The 18859-nt window shown below is 40.4% G+C and overlaps 1 protein-coding gene across 2 annotated transcripts in view; it reads left to right on the top strand.

The window, feature by feature from the left end:
* RRAGB (Ras related GTP binding B) overlaps positions 1-17988 on the top strand; it is a 30761-nt gene extending 12773 nt beyond the window's left edge. For both annotated transcript variants that reach the window (XM_004598287.4, XM_058658559.1), the window contains 6 exons: positions 1585-1807; positions 8284-8379; positions 10541-10663; positions 14724-14815; positions 15814-15929; positions 17440-17988. In XM_004598287.4, coding sequence (XP_004598344.1) covers positions 1585-1807; positions 8284-8379; positions 10541-10663; positions 14724-14815; positions 15814-15929; positions 17440-17537 — 748 coding nt within the window. In that variant the 3' untranslated portion in view covers positions 17538-17988. The remainder of the gene's footprint in view (positions 1-1584; positions 1808-8283; positions 8380-10540; positions 10664-14723; positions 14816-15813; positions 15930-17439) is intronic.
* Positions 17989-18859: the final 871 nt, after the last annotated feature.

Below are 18859 nucleotides of genomic sequence, written 5' to 3'. Positions count from 1 at the left end.
TAGGGTTCTATCTCATTTGGTCTTCAGCCATTGTCGGGCTCTTAGCTGTCAAACCATCCTGCTTTATTGTTAAATATTTCACAGCTATCTTCACTTCATCGCAGTACTATGGAGCGCATCTTGAGCACACATTTTCTCGCTGAAGTAGCTGGTTTTGAGAGTAGGAGACAGCTTTTCCTCTCATCCCCAAGACACTCACCAAATATCTCATCACAAATGCATGCTATTCTCATGTGAAGGTACATCAAGAAGTTCATGAAAATGAATTAAAAGATGTATATTTTTGCTTAAAATGTTGAAGTCTATGCATATTTTTTCCACAGTACACATTCCCAGGTAGTTTCTGGAGACTGCTGAGGTTGTCTCTGCACTGTGATCATTGGTGCACTGTGGAGCAGCCAATAAAGTGTCTGATGATTAGAATAGGCGCTGGAGTTAGATTGGTGTTTGTAGTTCGGCTCTGTCAGCTGTGTTTATCTCAGATTATTGAAACTCTCAGAGCTATAGTTCCACCATGTGTAGAATAAGGATAGTACTGGAGACAGCTTGTTACTCAGTACCCTCTGTGATAGATTTAGTTATCACTATTTTATAGCTGTTTGTGCAAAATGAAGATTTATTGAAGTAATGCAATAGTCAGAATCTGTCTCTGAACATGACCCCATGCTTCCTAGCAGAGAGATTACTTAATGGCTAGAGACTACTGTCTCTCTCTCCATGAAAATCCTCCCTCATTATCATTGCTTCCAATTCCCTAACCTGTGTTAAGAGGCTGGTATAAGTACCATGGTTTTCTGGCAATAAGATGTGAACTTTATTTTCACAGACTGTGCAGATGAGGTTCAGGGAGATTTTTATTCTCCCCAAGTGGTACAACTAATCAGTAGTAAAGTGCAGTTCTACAAAGTAGGTTCATACTTTTTCGCTGCTAGACAATGTTACTGTTTTCTGCTGACTAGTTGGTGTTCAGGACTTGGAAAATACCACATAGCCCCCATGGCCTGAGGAGCAAAAAACAGCATTTTTCTTAGAAGAAATCCTTGGAGTCATTTTTGTATACAATATTTAGTCAGCAAATGTTCATTGTTTACTTTAAAAACAATGGGAAACAGTAATAGATTTGGCCCATTGCCTTCATGGAATTCGTTATCTGGTGAGGTTAACACCATTAATTAAACACAAAGACAATTATGAACTCATGGATGTGAGGGTTGTAAATAAGTGGACTGTATTTTCATAGAGCCCAGGTGAGTTGGTTAGTCCAAGTTTCTGTGAGGTAGTATGCACTGAACTGAACTCTAAAGAGACAAATAGGAGTTAATTAGATGAAGAGGTAAGAGGTAACATTTGAGATAGAAGAGACTTAATGTGTAAAGGCCTCATGATGGATTAACTCTGGAACTCTTGAGGAATCAAGAGAAGGCTAGTACTTGTCACCCAAGAGGAAAGGTAAGGCCAGACTTATTTGCTACTATTGTCCTTTAAATTGAAGTCTTTTGCATTGGTCCAGCCAACAAAAATAGATTATAAGCAGGAGTGGTTTAACTGAGGACTTCTGTACCATCTAGATTTTTTTCTTAACAGGCAAGACACCTTCATGGAAAATTATTTTACTAGCCAACGGGACAACATTTTCCGAAATGTTGAGGTTCTGATTTATGTCTTCGATGTGGAGAGCCGTGAACTGGAGAAGGACATGCACTATTACCAGTCATGTCTGGAAGCCATCCTGCAGAACTCACCAGATGCCAAAATCTTTTGCTTGGTGCACAAAATGGATCTGGTACAGGAAGATCAACGGGATCTGGTAGGAAGCACAAAAGGCACTGCCAAATGGTTTACATGCTTTAAACACTTCATGTGGAGGTGCAGGTAACTCAGTGCCATTCTCTTAGGAAAAACAGCTCCCATCAAAATCCAACACTTGCCTAGAGAAAACACTCTTAAGTAAATTTTCATGGTAATTTTGAGTGATTGCTTTATGGTTTTATAAATGCCCATTTCAACACCTCTAAAGATATATTGAATTCTTTTTTAATTTAAAAATTCCTTATTTTTCATGATACAGTTCCTTCTTCTCAGGGATTTTCCCTCCTACTTCCTCCCTTCCCTTCGGCCCCCCACTGTTTGCCCATATTTTGTAACAATGGTTTAGTCCCTCAACAACATTATTCTTTAAGGAATTTTAAGCTTAATTTTGAAAATTCTTTATTTCACTAAATATTGAGACTTGAAATTTAAAAATAAAAATGCTTAAAGTGCCTTCCTAAATACCAATTTCAGCCAAGGCATATGTTTTACTTCATCTATTTATATTAGGCCTCTCCAGAACAATAGAACTAATTGTGTGTGCATGTGCACATGTGTGCATGCATATGAAGAGAAAGAGAGAGTGAAAGCAATACATGTGTACACACACAGAAGGAGTCATTGTTTTTAAAAATTGGTTCAACCAGTTGCGGAGCCTTGGAAATTTGCAAGATGGGCAGATAGGCTAGAGACAGAAGAAAGAGTTGATGTTGCAGGTTAGAACAGAATGCAGTCTGGAAGACAGAATCCCCTCTCCCTCAGGAAGTGAGTTTTTAAACCCTCAACTGTTCGGGTAAGATCCCCTACAATTATGGAGGGTAATCTGCTTTACCTAAAGACTACTGAATTCAATGTTCATCTTTTCTAAACAATATCATTGCAGCAACATCTGGACTGCTCTCTGGCAAAATGTCTGGGCACTGCAGCATAGACAAATTAACACATTAGAGTAACCATTGTAGTCTACCCTTATCAGCTTGGAATACATATAAAATCCCTAAAGCCATATCTGATCTCCAGTAAAGGTTTTAACAAGGTCATACTTTCACCTGCCATGATACAACTATCCTAAATCCAACCGAAAATGCAGTAACCTTTTCCCTTGAGAGAGTGCTAAGTTGATGGGTAATGTTTACTTTCCCCTTGCTATGTGGTAATTTATACATTGCAATGTAAGATTAATATTACTTCAGTATTATAATATACAGTGTGTATATTATGTTGCCTACAAGAGTATAGGAGAGGTAAGAAAACAAGCACAGTTGCGTGTGTGTGTGTACATATATTATGCATTCAAAACAATATGAATAAATACTCATGGCAGTTATAATCATCATTTGTATAATTGGTCATGTGATGGTAGCTGATATTTTAAATTAGTTTCCTTGGTTTTTAATTCTCTTTGCCTACAGCTGCACCTGACCTTGTTGTAGTTTTGCTGCTGGTGGAGTGACCCAGAGATCATTAACAGAACCTGCCCTAATGGAATTCTTAGTTTTCCATTAACTGTAATCACAGAGCATAGTTTTACTACGAGAATGACCCACTGTGTATCTCTTATATTCTAGAATACATTTCTCTACTTCCATTGTGGAGTTGCAATTCAGTTTCTTTCTTGATAGTCAGGACAAATTGTCCTGACTAGTCCTGTAACACTGTCCTGCTTAACTATTGATTCAAAAGCATGAGGAGCCCAATGTGGCCAGGTAGCAGTCCTCCAATTCAATGTAATCACTGCCATGTCTCATTCTTCCCTTTACGGTTGATATCTCTAGGCCAACAGAGGACAAGATATCAGGTCAGAGGAACAATACATAGACATTTTGATAGTGGATCACTAAGGGTAGTTGTAAGTACCATTCCCATTTCCACTCCTTGATTCCTGGACCTGTGAATCCTCACTATGGAAGCAAAAGTACCACAAATCAGATGCTGATTCTTTGGATGTATAGCGACTTAGACAACTTTAACACTGTAATTGAGCCCACAAAAACCCATCTGTATTCCTATCAGTCTAGCTGCTTCAGGATGCTGGAGAACATGTTAAGATCAGTGACTTCCAAAAGCATGGGCCAGTTGCATCACCTCATTTGTTGTGAAGTGATTTCAGTCTGGAGAGGGAATTCTGCTTATACAGTAACCATGATGGTACATGAAGGCATGGTGTAAGTACTTGAGTAACAGTTTTGGTAGAAGCATTGCATTCACAGAAGAAAAACCAGTATCCAAAGTATCTATTCTGGTAAGAAGAGAAGGCTGTGCCTTTATGAAGGGAGTCAAACTCATAACCAACCTACCATCAAGTAGCTGGCTGATTAATCCAGGTGGTAGCTATCAGGAACTCAAGGTTAACCTCTGTTGCTGGAAGATTGGGTACTGAGTGGCAGCCATGGCCAGGACAGCATAGGTGGGTGGAAATCCATGTTGTTAAGCCCGTGCATAATAGTCTCCGTCCTTGCTATCATATCCACTTAGTCATTTAGCCAGTGACAGGAATGCCTGCAAAAAGAGGCTGAATGGACAATTCCCTCCACTTGGTTTTTCAAATCTAGCATCCTTTGGTAACTATTTGTATACGACAAATATCTTCATACTTTCATCCATTCATCTCTTCCACATGTCTCCTTGTCTCTAATTTTCCAGTCATATTTGTTCCTATTTGCTGACCATTCAGCAAATAAATAAGTACAATGTATTAATTGGTACATTTTATACAAAATCTGGCTGTTGCTCCCAAGGAGAATGAATAGTAAGATGCTTGAAGTTTTACTCATTGAATGGATTCTTGTTTTAAATCACTTTCCTTCAGAGATGTCCTAGAAAGTGGTTGTAGGTTTATAGCTAACTTCTTCCAATCGTACCTGTAAATCAGGCAGAAGTATCTTTAAACCAATCCCAAATTCTCATTTTTCATTGTCACTTGATTGTGATAACTTTCAGTAAGGCCTTTAGTGCAGACCTTTTCTAACTCCTTGATCTGCAACATTCAAAGCAAAATATCTGATAAACGGGCCCGGATCCACAAAGCCTTCCTGATTTGACGTTACATTTTTTCTACCATCATCCATACAATTACTATCCATTCCTACACATATGCCCATTTTTATCTTGTAGAAATTGGAAAACTTGTGGAGTGTCATGTATTTCCTCTGGTTGCATATTGTACTTTAGGAACCTAAAGGGAATTTGAATGCATTTATAGATGTAGAGCAAAGGAAGGGGCTTGTGAGAGTGAATCAGGCATGTCTTGCAAAACAAAGCAGGCCCTTGTAGCTTCTTTGTTTTTAATATTCATTTGAAAGAGTTACAGAGAGAGAGAGAGAGATTTCATCTGCTGGCTCACTCTCCATGTGGTTGCAGTGGCTCTAGCTAGACCGTGCTGAAGCTAGGAGTTTCATCTGGTTCTTGCACATGATAGGGGCCCACACGCTTGGGACATTTTCTGTTACTTTCCCAGGTGTGTTAGAAGGGGGCTGGGTTAAGAGTGGAGCAGCCAGAACTCCAGCCATTGCCCAGAGAAGGATGTATACATCTCAGGCAGCTGCTTTGCATGCTGTCCCACTGTCCTGGGCCCAGTTTATTTCTTTTAAAAATATTCATTCATTCAAAAGTAAGAGTGGCACCAACAGGCCAAGAGAGACAGAAAGAGATTTGGAGAGCTGAGAGAGAGATCATGTGCCTGCTGGTTCACTCTAAATAGCTGCAACAACCAGATCTAAGATAGTCCAAAGCCAAGAGTCTGTAACGCCATCATTGTGGTCTGCTGCTTTATTATCTGCAACTCTTCCTATATGGTTTGCTGCTTTCCCCGGAATATTAACAGGAATCTGGATCAGACATGGACTAGCTGAGACCTGATTGATGTTCTGATATGGAGTATTGTTGTTGCAAGTGGCAGCTTAACCCACTATACCGCAACACTGACCCCTGTTACAGTTCTTTTAGGCAAAGTAGGGCTAATCTCAGATCTGGAAGGAGTAATTTCTACTTTTATTTTTATTTTTTTAAAAGAAAATTTGAAAGAGAAGGAAAGGCAACAGCCATAGAGACATAGAGAAAGAAGGCTCCTGTCTGCTGGTTCACTCCCCAAGAGGCCACAATGGTCAGGGTTGGGCCAGGTATAAAGTAGGAGCCAAAAATTGCATTCAAGTCTCTCCTGTGGGCGGCAAGGACCCCAGCGCCTGTGCCCTCTGCTGCTTTCCCAGACACAGTATCAGGGAGCTGGATCAGAAGTCGAGCTGCTGGGACTCCAGCTGGCACCCATATGGAACGCTGGTGTTGCAGGTGGTAGTTTATTTATTGTGCCACAACCTGGAGTGAGTGCTTCTGCTGACGACTCATGGGAATTCAGTCCCGCCCCTCCCCCTCCTCTTCCAGTTGCCATTCTCCTGCCGACCAGGGGTCTTCAAAAGCACACTCCCTTAGAAATTGGGAATACAATTCGTTTTGTGATTATTCTAATCAAAGAATAAAATGCCAAGTTTAGTTTTTTAGCAGTCTCTGCTTTTTGGCTCTAAGATACAAAATTATTTTCAGATCAAACAGATAACTTTTAAGTCATATATACAGTTCTCGAGCTGGAAATTCAAATCTATTAGTGCATTTTTTCGTTATTTTGTCTGGTACAGTTAGAATCAACCAGTCACTTTAATTGTGCTCATCATTTTGACAAGAAAAGTATATTTCTGTTGCCACATTGCATCATAGATTGTCAGTGTTGTCTGCCACTGAAAATTGAGTCACTGATTGTATTAGAAAATCAAGTCTAGATGCTGAGAATAAATTTTGAAAAATTCATTAAGATTCTCTCTAGAACTGTTCTCAGCACTAAAGTCTAGACTAGTCCAGGGTTCTCCAGAATAAGAGAACTAACGGAATGTGTAAATATGTATACACATAAGATTAACCATCACTATGTGTATATTATACATATATATATATATACTGTATGTATATTGTATATTCATTACCAACCCACCTACTCATTGAAAAATGCCAGTGTATATGGAGAGAGTGAGACAGAGTATAAACAAATGTGACAGATATTGATTGGTTCAACTGGAAACTCAAGGCAAAGTTGATGTGGCAGTTCTACTTAGAAGGCAGTTTGGAGTCAGAACTCCTTCAGGGGATACAGACTTTTTTCTTACGGTTATTAATTTATTGATTGAGCCAACTTACATTATAGAAGGAGATTTGCCACATTCAAATTCTATCTTATTTTAAGGTTAATCGTATCTAAAATAATACCTTCCCAGCAACACCCAAATATCTGGGTACTTAGGCCTAAGTTAACACAGAATTAGCCATCATGCTGTACACATATACTCATCACCAATATGCCTATTTCTAGGAAAATATTTATGTATATATATATATATAATCAAATTATTTACATATGTAAGTATGTTCCATGTGTATGTGGACAACTGTATTTGGTAACAGTTTCAAGATGGATTGATGTTGGTGTGTAGGGGTTACAACTGTATAGGTAAGTAAATATAGTACTGAAATAAATATAGAGAAATATATATAGTGTTCAAGGTATTTTTGCTTACAAAATCATGTTGCTATAGCTATTTTAAAATACCATCTCAGTTAGTGAAATAATGTATAATCAAAATCACATTAATGCAATACCTAGGATATAGAAACAACCTAAGTGTCCTGATCAGCTTATGGATGAATAAACACATGATAACAAAAACATGATACACAATGGAATAAAATTGAGCCATAAAAAGGATTTAATCCTGTAGTTAGCAAAAAAAAAAAAAATCAGTACATGTACATAGTAGGGCAGTACACACAATGATACATTTGCACACAGAATACTATTGGATTAATCCCAAAAAGGATTAAGTCATATAGTTTGCAAAAACAAAAACATGTTACATATACACAACAAAATACTGTTGAGTCATAATGTAGCTTGCCAGAGCGCAGAGCTGGAGAGCACTATGTCACGTGAAATAAACCCGGTACAGAAAGAGGTGTTGCATGACTTCACTCATGTGCAATCAGCGAGAACTGATCTCCATGGCTGAGAATGCAGAAAAATTAGGCTGAAAAAAATGTGGGTGGGTGGGTGAACAATTGATACATACTGAGTTATAGTTACGTTGAAGGAAGTAGTACTGGTCTTTTGACACACAATAAGATAACTTAAAGATACTGATAATGTAGTGTATTTTTATTTTTAAAAAATAGAAGAAAGGATTTTGAATATTTTCACCATGAAAAGATGGTAAATATTTGAGGAAAATTTTTTGCCATGGTTTGAACATGATACAGTATATAATTACTGAAATGAAACAGCACATGGTGCCCCATAAATATAGAGAGTTTTATGTAATAACCAGAAACAAAAGAAAAACTGTTCAAGGTGCAAAAGCAGAAGCTATAATTACAGAGTTTGCAGTGAATAAAGATGGCTGTTACGTGCTGATCAGAATGTTGGACTTTTTAATTCAGATTTTTAAAGAGCGAGAAGAAGATCTGAGGCGTTTGTCTCGCCCTTTGGAGTGTGCTTGTTTCCGGACATCTATCTGGGATGAAACTCTCTATAAGGTGTGTATATTTCCCTGCGTTTCCTCATTTTAAGAGCATGAAAGAAAGCTAGAAGAATGTTACCAAGACTAACAGATTTTTTTTAGCCATCTAGATTTGTTATACTTAACAAGAAATATCTACGATAAGTTGTTTCAAGAAAATCAAACTTAACCTTAGAGATACTTTGTTTTGCCCTTACACTGGGTCGACATAGCTACCAAATCACACTAAATTAACCAGTATGGTCAGGATTAATTTGATATTGATCTTTGTGGTAGCAGTTGCTTCACTGGCTGGCCATCATCCATTTTGACCTGGTGTGGTCTCAATGCTGATTGGAGTTATGTCTAGTATTTAGGTACCTGCACAGGGTATAGTTAGTCTGCCTAAAACTGGAAGGCAGTAAAGAAAACTATCTAGTGAAGAAATTAGAGAAGGGAGTCTTAGAATGAGATATGATATAATAGAATATTTTAGCTTCAATTTTAATGAGAAATTGGAGACTAGTGTTCTTGCAGCCAGAAAGATTGTTCCCACTATTGTAGTGATTGTGGAAGTTACGATAATGGCTGTGTCACAGATGAAGCTGAAATTGCATTATTGGCACACAGGCTCCTGCTTCCCCCCTTTTCCTACTGATCTAGTGATTTGAAGGACTGGCTCAGTTTGAGTTCTCCTGTGGTCAGACTTTTCCCTCAGACTGCTTCTGGTGTCCATTGACAAGTGTGGCTCTGGATGGGAAAGCACTCTTCTGTGTCACTGGTAGCTAACGCTTCAGTAACATCTGCATCTGACCAGTTTATCTGCAACCAGAAGCACGGAAACCTGACTTGCCAAGGAGAAAAACCATTGGACTTTAAAGATAGCCACTACTTTTGAAAAAGAAACGAATTCATTTTTTTTCCCTCAATATTGTGTTGACCCAGCCTCACTCTAATAACAGATCATTTTGAGATACCTTTCTAGGAAATACTGTTCTAGATTAATATGGGCCGAATTTCTCTCAAAGCCTTATTCCCATAGAACAGGTAACCGTGAATAAGGATGGACATGACGCACTGATAAGAACCAACTGCGGTGTGAAGGATGGCAATACATAACACGACCAAAGACAATTGGCTAATCACAACACTGCTGTGAGTGACAATGTCTCTGCTGTGGTTAGCTTTGGTGCCTTCTCCAAGGTAAATTCAGCAGTGACATTAACACCGACCTGGGAACTTGGAACCTGAGCCCCCATGCCTAAGTAATAAAACTAATTGGAACAGAGACATGGCACTACTATCTCTTACATCAATGTTGCATAGAGCTGACGTACATTTTTATATTAAGTTTTACTCAACAAGCACTCATTGCATATCTGCCTGATGCTGCTGGAAATACAAATGACTAAAACCAAGTTCCTGTCCTCTAGTTGGGGGGAGAAGAACCAGGTACACCTAACCAGACAAACTACAGTGAGAGTGAAAGAACTATTATAATGGAAATACATAAGAGAACAGAGGGAGGGTATGGTGATTTCAACTGCTTACATTAGTCATACTTCTCTGGATGAAGTCAGTTTTAGGTGAACACACAGTGGACCATTTTTAATTCATTTGGATCAATAATTTGTAGATGAAGTTCTTCTCTTTAGCTGACAACAAACCTTTGGGATTGAAAATGCCACTGGTTTCTCTTGTAATGGTATATTATCCCGATGAGGGGAGGGCCCATTTGTCCATGTGGCTAATATTTTCTAAAAATTGTTGGGTGTATGCTAAATATTGCATTATTATGTTCTCATCTTTAGAGCGATCTACACTGTTGGACTAAAATATTTGTTGAATGGCTGGATTAGAAGCTTTTTAGCACATCGGTCATATTTTCAACTTTTTTCCCTAAGGCAACATGATGGCAATGACGTTACTTGTTCATTTGCAATTATCAATGGGAAGGAGTTTCTCTAATATTTTATGAAATTGTTTGAACCTTAAAACATTGAATTCACGGAGAAAAATCAGATATTAGCTGCATTTTCTCATTTCATTTGTGTTATGTCATATTTAATGTCAGTATATGTTTGGGACTCAATTGTCATCATATTTTCCTGTCCATATGTTGTACTGTGCTTACTCATTTCAAGGATTTAGGACTGGCTACTTGTTGGTAACACAACCTTATGATTCTATTCTGTTAGGCTTGGTCCAGCATTGTTTATCAACTGATTCCCAACGTTCAGCAGCTGGAAATGAATCTAAGGAATTTTGCTGAAATTATTGAAGCAGATGAAGTTCTTCTCTTTGAGAGAGCTACGTTTCTGGTAAGAGCTTGTCGTTCTACAGAGGTGTTTCACACTGTGCCTTCTGTTGGTCAGCAACATAGAACAGCCTGTTACCACTTTCAGGAAGAATCTTTTCTGTCTAATCATCGCTTACATATGCACACCCTTGATTGTAAGGTACTATGGCCAACAAGGGAAAGAAGTTCTTTAGTGTTAAGACTCTAATACTTAGTAGAATTTGGAGTTTTGCAGGTATGCCACCCACATAAGAGATGTGGATGAAGCTCTTGACTCCTAGCTTCAGCCTGATTGTTGTGGCCATCTGGGAAGTAAACCAGAAGATTGAAGATTTCTCTCTAGTTTTCCGTTTCTCTGCAGTACTGCCTTTCTTTTTTTATTTTTTAATATTGTTTGCATAATTGAAAGAGATGCATGCCCATGTGGGCCCCTCGTTAGGATGTGAGGGGGATCAGATGTGGAGAAAGGTGAGTGGGACACGTGTTTCAGTCTTTTTTTTTTCTCTTATTTCCACAGGAGCAGAAGGGGAGAGACCCACTCCTTGCTGTCAAACTATATCAGCACTCAGGGACATAGGACAGTCCTTTGATGATGCCCTAGAGATCCCATTATGGGCAAGGGTGTTACTTGAGTGGTTTTGATAGCCCAGAGACACTGTAGGCTTCATTGCTGCAGGGTTGAGAAAATCTTTCTGAGGTTTATTGGTTGACAGAGTCCACTTTAATGCATGCACATACCCAGGAACATGCTGCAAAGCTTGGCCAGGAGAATTATACAACCTGTTCTGCTTTCCATCCTCTGATGAGGATGTCGATGTCCTCTGCTGACCAGAAGAGCTGGCTGTCCTGTTTCCCTGTGCACTACACGGGCATCAGCAGCTGAGGAGGCCCAATCCCAGTACATGCACTCTAAGGATGTACCGTGTGCATTGTGAACTTCCCTGTGACACGGATTTGAGTCCAGCCATCTAGTTGGCGAGTTCCCCAAGAAACCTCACCTGGGGTGACTTCAGACGCGACTCTTGTGTGTGCCAGACAGGGCAGGGTCAGGTGTGCTTTGTCACCTGCAGCAGCCAGTGTACATACTGATGGATAGGGCTTCCTAGTCGGTTACTCCTCAGTCCCTTATCTCACATGAACCGATGGGTGCTGTGGCCTAGCCAAGCCAGCCGTCCACAAAGCCACTTCTCACGCATACTAGTGAGTGCCACAGCCTAGTCAGGGAGACACCCAATAACCCTATCAGGCTCACCCATAGTCCCAGTTTTTGGGTGTGCTAGCCTCTGCTGTGGCCTAGCCTGGCACAGCCCATGTCCCATCACACTCTTGTGCATACCTGTGGATGCTACAGCTTAGATCAGCCTGCCTTGCGCCCAGACCTGCCCCTCATGTATGCCAAGAGTTGCTGCCACCTTGTCCAGCCTGGCCCCCACCATACCTGGTTTTTGTGCTCACCAGTGATAGATACAGCCTAGCAGGGAAGTGCCTGCCATTCCCCTGCCAGGCACATGCCAGTTGGTACTGCAGTCCAGCGTGACATTACTTGCATCTAGTCTAAGCACTTGCCAGCATGTACTGCGGCCTAGTCCAGCGGGCCCACACTCATTGTGGCTCTCCTGCACTCCAGTAGGTATAGTACCTTTGCTGAGCCTGGCCCACCCCAGACTGGCCCAGCCTACTGCAAGACACAGAACATCAATGTTCAAAAGTTACCGCAGCCCAGCCTGGTCTAGTCTATTGGCAGCCCTGGCTTTCACACTCATCAGCACAAAGAGGTGCCTAGCCCAACTGGCATGCACCCATTCTGGTGCTCACCAATGGATGCTACAGCCTTGCCCAGCCTAGCCCATGTCCCAGACCCAGCTCTCATGTGGTCTAGCAGGTGCCACAGCCTAGCCTTGGCCTGTCCCACACCCATTGTGACTCTTGGGAGCACCAGTAGATTCTAGAGCCCAACCCAGTTTGGCCTGCCACCAGACCCAGCCTACACATATGCTAATGGGTACAGCAGCTTTGCCCAGCCTGGACCACCTACAGCCCTTGCTCTCACACTCACCAGTGGGAGCTTTAGTCCAGCAGGGGACTTTCCAGAGATATCCTACTGGGTCCATTTCCAGCCCAGGTCTTGTGCATGCTGGTGGGTGCTTCAACTCAGTCTGGCATGCCCTACCTGCAGTTTCAGCTCTCAATGATGGTTGTTGAAGCCCAGCCCAGCTGGGCACAGCCACACCCTGTCCTGGCTCTCCTGTGTGCCAGTGGATCCCAAGGTCTGGCCTAACCCAGCCTGTCCCCAGTCCAGGCACACAAAAACACAAATGCTGCAGCCTTGCCTGGCCTGACCCACCCCCAGCCTTGGCTCCCATGCTCCACAGAGGGAGCTGTGGCCTATTAGGGAAGTTCTCCCATACTAGGCCTGCTGCCAACCCCAGATCTCACGTCTGCCAGTGGCATGGTCTGCTCTCAGTGCAGCCCTGGCATTGCTGGTGGGTGCTGCAGCCTGGCCCTACCCTGCCTTCTCCCAGCTCCAACCTCCATGAGTCAGGTGGGTTCCTGTCAGGTGAGTTCTGTAGTTTAGCCTGGCTCAGCCCAACACTGCCCCAACTCTCCACATAAACCAGCAGGTACCACTGTCCCACAGAGGTGAGTCCATAATACTCCTATAGAATCTGTCCTCAGATCCAATTCTTTCATGGATGCTGCAGCCCAGACTGGCGTGGCCCATCCCCTGCTCCAACACTCATAAGCAGGTACTGCAGCCTAACCCAGGCAGGCGTGATTCACCCTGCCCCTACCATTCCCAGCCCCAGTTTTTGCGACTGCCGGTGGGCCATGGGCAATGTTATTTAGCTCAGCTAAGGTCACCCATGTGGATGGGTGGTGCATTACCTGACCCAGACATCCCCTCTGGCTTCCCTCCTCTAAACCACTTCATCTCAGCTCAATTGCCTACCTGTGAGTGCAATGGCACATCTGTGGAAGACCCCTGAAGTTATTCCTCCCTTGTCAAACATGCTTTCAGCCACTCCTCCTCCAGTACGTCCCCAGGCCCCTTCCACAGGCAATTGCAGCTCCCCAACCTGGGGTGGCATATCCTGGCCCGGACTACCCTGCCTTCCCCACTTATCTTTTAAAAGAAAAATGAAAATAAAAAAGAATAAGCAACTATGCTGGATGGAAGAACAAGCAACTATGCTGGTGAACTGGTATAGTTAATACAGATTTGGCATTAACTAAGCCTAGAATGCCCGCCAGCTATTGGCTGCTTTTCTCTCAGCAGTGTAACAACTGCCGAGGTACAGTGCTGCCTAGGAAGCTGCCTACAGCTGAGGGAACAATACCTTTCAAATAAAGAAAATAAAATCTTTTTTCAGGATTTATTTATTTTTATTTGAAAGGCACATTGACACAGAGAAAGGTCTTCCATCCGCTGCTTAACTCCCCAGATGGCTCAGTGTCCTTAGCTGAACCAGCCTGAAGCCAGGAATCAAGAGCTTCTTCTGGTTCTCCAACATGGGTGCAGAGTCCCAGGGCTTTGGGCCATCTTCTCAGGCCATAGGCACGGAGCTGGGTGGGAAGTGGAGCAGCCAGGACTCAAACCAGCACCCCTGTGGGATGCCAGTGCTTATAGGCGGAGGATAAGCCAATTTGAGCCATCGTGCAGCCTCAGTGAAAATCTTGTTTAAAAACAAGAAAGAATTATGGCCCTCTTATGCTGCTTCCTGACATTGTGCAGGAGAATTAGCCCAGGTAAAGGGTAAAAAGGAGGAAAAGGAGTATAGTTTCTATTGAAGATGTATCAACACTTTCGTAATATTGAAAAATCATAAGTCTTGAGCCACATATAGATAATACTTTGGTAGTCTAATGAGATCACAGCAAAATAGTACTGAATAGATAATCCACATAGTGACATCACACAGAACGTTGGCAGTGGAATAGGAGAGAGGTGGAAAGTCATTCGGATGCCAAGTCTATCCTCCCAATCATTGTTACCAAGAGACTGACAGAAATCTGCTTTGAAGAAGAGCAGAGAATGATGTGCCTCCTTTTGCATGGATTCATGGCAATGCTCTTTTCTGTAGGTGATTTCTCACTATCAGTGTAAAGAGCAGCGGGATGCTCATAGATTTGAAAAAATCAGCAATATTATTAAGCAGTTCAAGCTGAGCTGCAGGTAAGAGACATTGTGTATCTGATCTGTTTATCTCTGGCAAAAAAAAGTTGTTGTAGTTTTGTAGCTACAGTATAGTTCAAGTAACTGTAGTAAACTGAGCTTGTATACTCAGGATAATTCCTTGAGTAAACTCTAAGACAGACTGCAATTGACTGAGAGGCAGGTCATTGTCTTTTAAGATGAACTCAACTGATACAAATGAAAAGTATTTAAGCAGAATATCTTTCTCAGATATTTGGTTCTATTTCAAAAGAAAGAAGCAGAATAACCAAGAGTGTCTTGAAAAAGGAGGAAGGAGAATATGTCCTACTAAATGCCAAAATTCACTGGAAAATTACAGTAATGAAAATAAGGAAGTGCTGATTCCAAAATGATACAGAATGTCTAATCGTGCCAGCTGTTGTTAAATTCGTTCCTAATCTTGGCATTATAAACATAAAAAGAAGGAATAACTGAACATTATAATTTGGTAATATTTCAAAATCAAAATTCTTACCCTGGCAATGCTTTGATGCCTGGACAACAAGAATAAGCTCACCCTCTTGATGCTTTTGCACACTTTGAGATATTCTAGGATTTTATGATAATAGGGGCAAGTAATAAATGACAAGCAAATACAGTTACTCTGTTATCAAAGATATAATCATTTCTCAAATATCAGTGTTACACATTGAAAATTTCTAGGTATTAATTTCAGTGACAGGAATTTCAATTTAAGCTGATTCTTAAAGATTAGAGAAATTTTCTTGTAGCATGATTTTTTTAAACAGATTTATGTCTAAGCCCATTTTCACAATCAGTATCATCCTGTCATCCACTTTTCTTCCCACCTTCAGTATCACATTCAAGTTATTAGAGTTTCCTTGGAAAATAAGGTTAGTGATTATCTTAACGCAGGGGTAAATTGAGATATAGTGCTATAAATGTTCAACATTGAAAATAAGAGCTTCTCAAATGTTATTATTTTATTTAACTACTTTTTTTCCTTTATCCTATAGCAAATTGGCTGCCTCTTTCCAGAGTATGGAAGTTAGGAATTCTAATTTTGCTGCTTTCATTGATATCTTTACATCCAACACTTACGTGATGGTTGTGATGTCAGATCCATCCATTCGTAAGTATAAATTTGGCTGAGATACTTTCAAAACCATGTATTCTTTAAACAGCTGCGCTAGTGGTAGTACTTCATTATATACTTTAAAATATTTTGTATTGAGGATAGTTGCACAATATTGTGAAAGTATTAGAAGAAAAAAAATTGTTGGGCTGGCATTGTGGAATAGTAGTTTGCAATGCCAGTATCCCATGTGCACGCTGGTTCAGGAATCACTTCCAATCTAGATTTGTGCCAGCGCACTTGGGAGGCGGCAGAGAGTGGCTCAAGCGTTTGGGCCCCTGCACCCACATGGAAAACCTGGATGCAGCTCCTGGCTTCACCATGGCCCAGCCCTGGCCGTTGCGGCTATCTGGAGAGTGAACCAGCAGCTGGAAGCTCTCCCTCCTTGTCTCTCCCTTGCTTTCTCTGTAACTCTGCCTTTCAACTAATACAAATACATTTTTTATAAGAAAAGTTTTGTCACACATACTTTACCCATTAGATGAAAAGGTATTTTAGTAATAGTGATAACTACTTTTTTGTTTAATACACTAATATTTTAAAGCTTAAAAATGATTTAGCTCTAGGCCATTACGTTTATCTTCGTGTAAACTTCAGAAAGCAAATTGCTAAATTCAATGAAAAGATATCCTAAATCCATGATTTATACTTCCTGTGGTACATATATTTTAAGATTAGTGAATCAAAGTTCTAAAAACCTAAAATATTAAACCCTGAACTGTTTTATGCCATTGCAATTCCTATATACCATATTACAATGTTTATGTTATGGGCGTGAAGGGAAGTGTTTGGTGTTTCCAATCATAATAGCCATGTTTATCACAAACAATGAAATAATGATTCTTACTTACATTGTTACAGAAGATATTCCCAGAAGTTTAAATGGTCTCTCATATACTGGCTTTTCCTATATTAGGCAAGTACTATTATAATTTAATGGATTCTTTTATATTATCCCCAAACCAAAAATGTTCAGAAATTTAGCTTTAGAATATGAAGAAATCTGCTTATTTAACAAAATTTTTAGGCCGGCATAGCAGGTTAAGTCATCCCTTCCATGCCTGTATCCCATATGGTCACAAGTTCAAGTCCTGGTTCCTCTACTTCCAATCCAGCTCTTTGCTAATGGCCCAAGTGCATAGGCCTCTCCATCCATTTGAGAGACCCTGATGGAGTCTTAAGCTGCTAGCTTTTGCCTGGCTTAGCCTTGTCTGTTATGGCTATTAGGGAAGTGAATGAGCATAAAGATCTGTTTCTGTCTTTCCCTCTATCTCTCTGTAACTTTGCCTTTCAAATATGTAAGTCTTTAATTTTTTTTTTTTTTTTTTTTTTTTTGTAAAACTTAGGGAAATTGAGCCAGGATAACTTGGGACTTCTTGTTTCTATGTGTTTTCTGTGACATATTTTGAGGGATTTGTTCTCTTTTGCTGATTTGTTTTTATTGGTTACACATTTCTTTGTCTGCCCATACTTATTCTATTGGGTATCTCCCTACCCTTGCCCTTAGCTTCTGCAGCTACTCTGATCAACATCCGCAATGCCAGGAAACACTTTGAAAAGCTGGAAAGAGTGGATGGACCAAAGCAGTGTCTTCTCATGCGCTAAGCATTGTTGAATACTGTTTCTCACACACACACACACACACACACACACACAAATTGAAGTGCTACTTCTTAACTAATCTTAAGGCTGTAAACATGTATATGTAGGCTCTAAAATGTTGTGATGCTTACCACTCTGTATTTCTTCTCTACACCCAAGTATTAACATTTAATCTCGAATGCTATTTTCTCAAGTAGCAAGTGCAGAATTAGAAGATGCGCTTTCCATAAAGTCAGTGTAACATAAAAGCAGGTGATATGTAAGTGTTCTAGCTTCTGGTAGTGTTTACATGTTACAATGATCTGCTTCTAGTAGTAGTAATGTGTGCCAAAGCCTATTCCAGTATCGTCTTGTACTCCCTGTCAAATTCCCTAAGATTGGAGTATTACTGTTTTCTCAGCATGCATTAGAAATATTCCTTAACTTCAACTCTGAATAAACTTTTGCTGTTAGGCATTTCAGTGTCTGTTTTTCTTGTTTCTTCAACTTTGTGCTAAGAGTAAGCAGTGCAATTTCACAGCTATCTTAGGTGAAGGGGACCTGTTGGTTGGAGAAAGGCACAAAATAAAGTTAGACTGGATTACAACAAAGGCAGACAGAAGAATTTAGCCTTACGAGTGTCTAAATGTCATAAGTGGTAAGAAAGCAGTGTGGCTTCTGAGCAAGGGTATTTGTAAAATTAGATTTGAAACAAAAATAACCTAGAACCTGAACTACCTGATGGCAGTTGGGGAAAATCTGGTAGAATTCCAGACGTGAAGTGTACTGCAAATCAGTTTCAGGAATAAATCAAAACTGGAGGGATAATAAGTAGCATTTGTAAAATGAAAGTCATCTTTTTTGAGGAGTCATAATTATTAATTTTATATTTTCCACAGTAGCAAATGATATATATCATTACTCTACTTAAAAAAAAAAACCCTTTCTCAAGCTGGGAGTTGTGTTTAACTTTGGCTGAAAATGAAGCACTGTAAACTGGTAAAGTTGGACAGCAGTAACTAGAATGAATTCAAAGTCCTAGAATTTTTCTTTTCTGTCAGAGGGATATCAGACCACCAGTCTCTAATCTTCCCAGTCTTACTTCATGGTCTTCAGTTGAGGGACAGAGTTCTCACTGAAAAGAAAATGTATATTAGCCTTGATTACATAAATCTGAAAACTCTCAAGCCTTAAAGTAACACATGAAACTAATTTTATCAACAGATTTATCAGTCTTGTGCGGAAAAGGGTTTTACGTGCAAGTCCAAGCATCTTTAGCATTTAGCAAAGTGAGAAGAGTGAAACAACAGGGAACTGTCCTGTGACTAACATGCGTCATGATGCAG

This window comes from Ochotona princeps, chromosome X (genome assembly GCF_030435755.1).
Source record: "Ochotona princeps isolate mOchPri1 chromosome X, mOchPri1.hap1, whole genome shotgun sequence".
In the NCBI taxonomy this organism is placed as follows: Eukaryota; Metazoa; Chordata; class Mammalia; order Lagomorpha; family Ochotonidae; genus Ochotona; species Ochotona princeps.
This window is presented reverse-complemented; position numbering and strand designations above follow the sequence as displayed.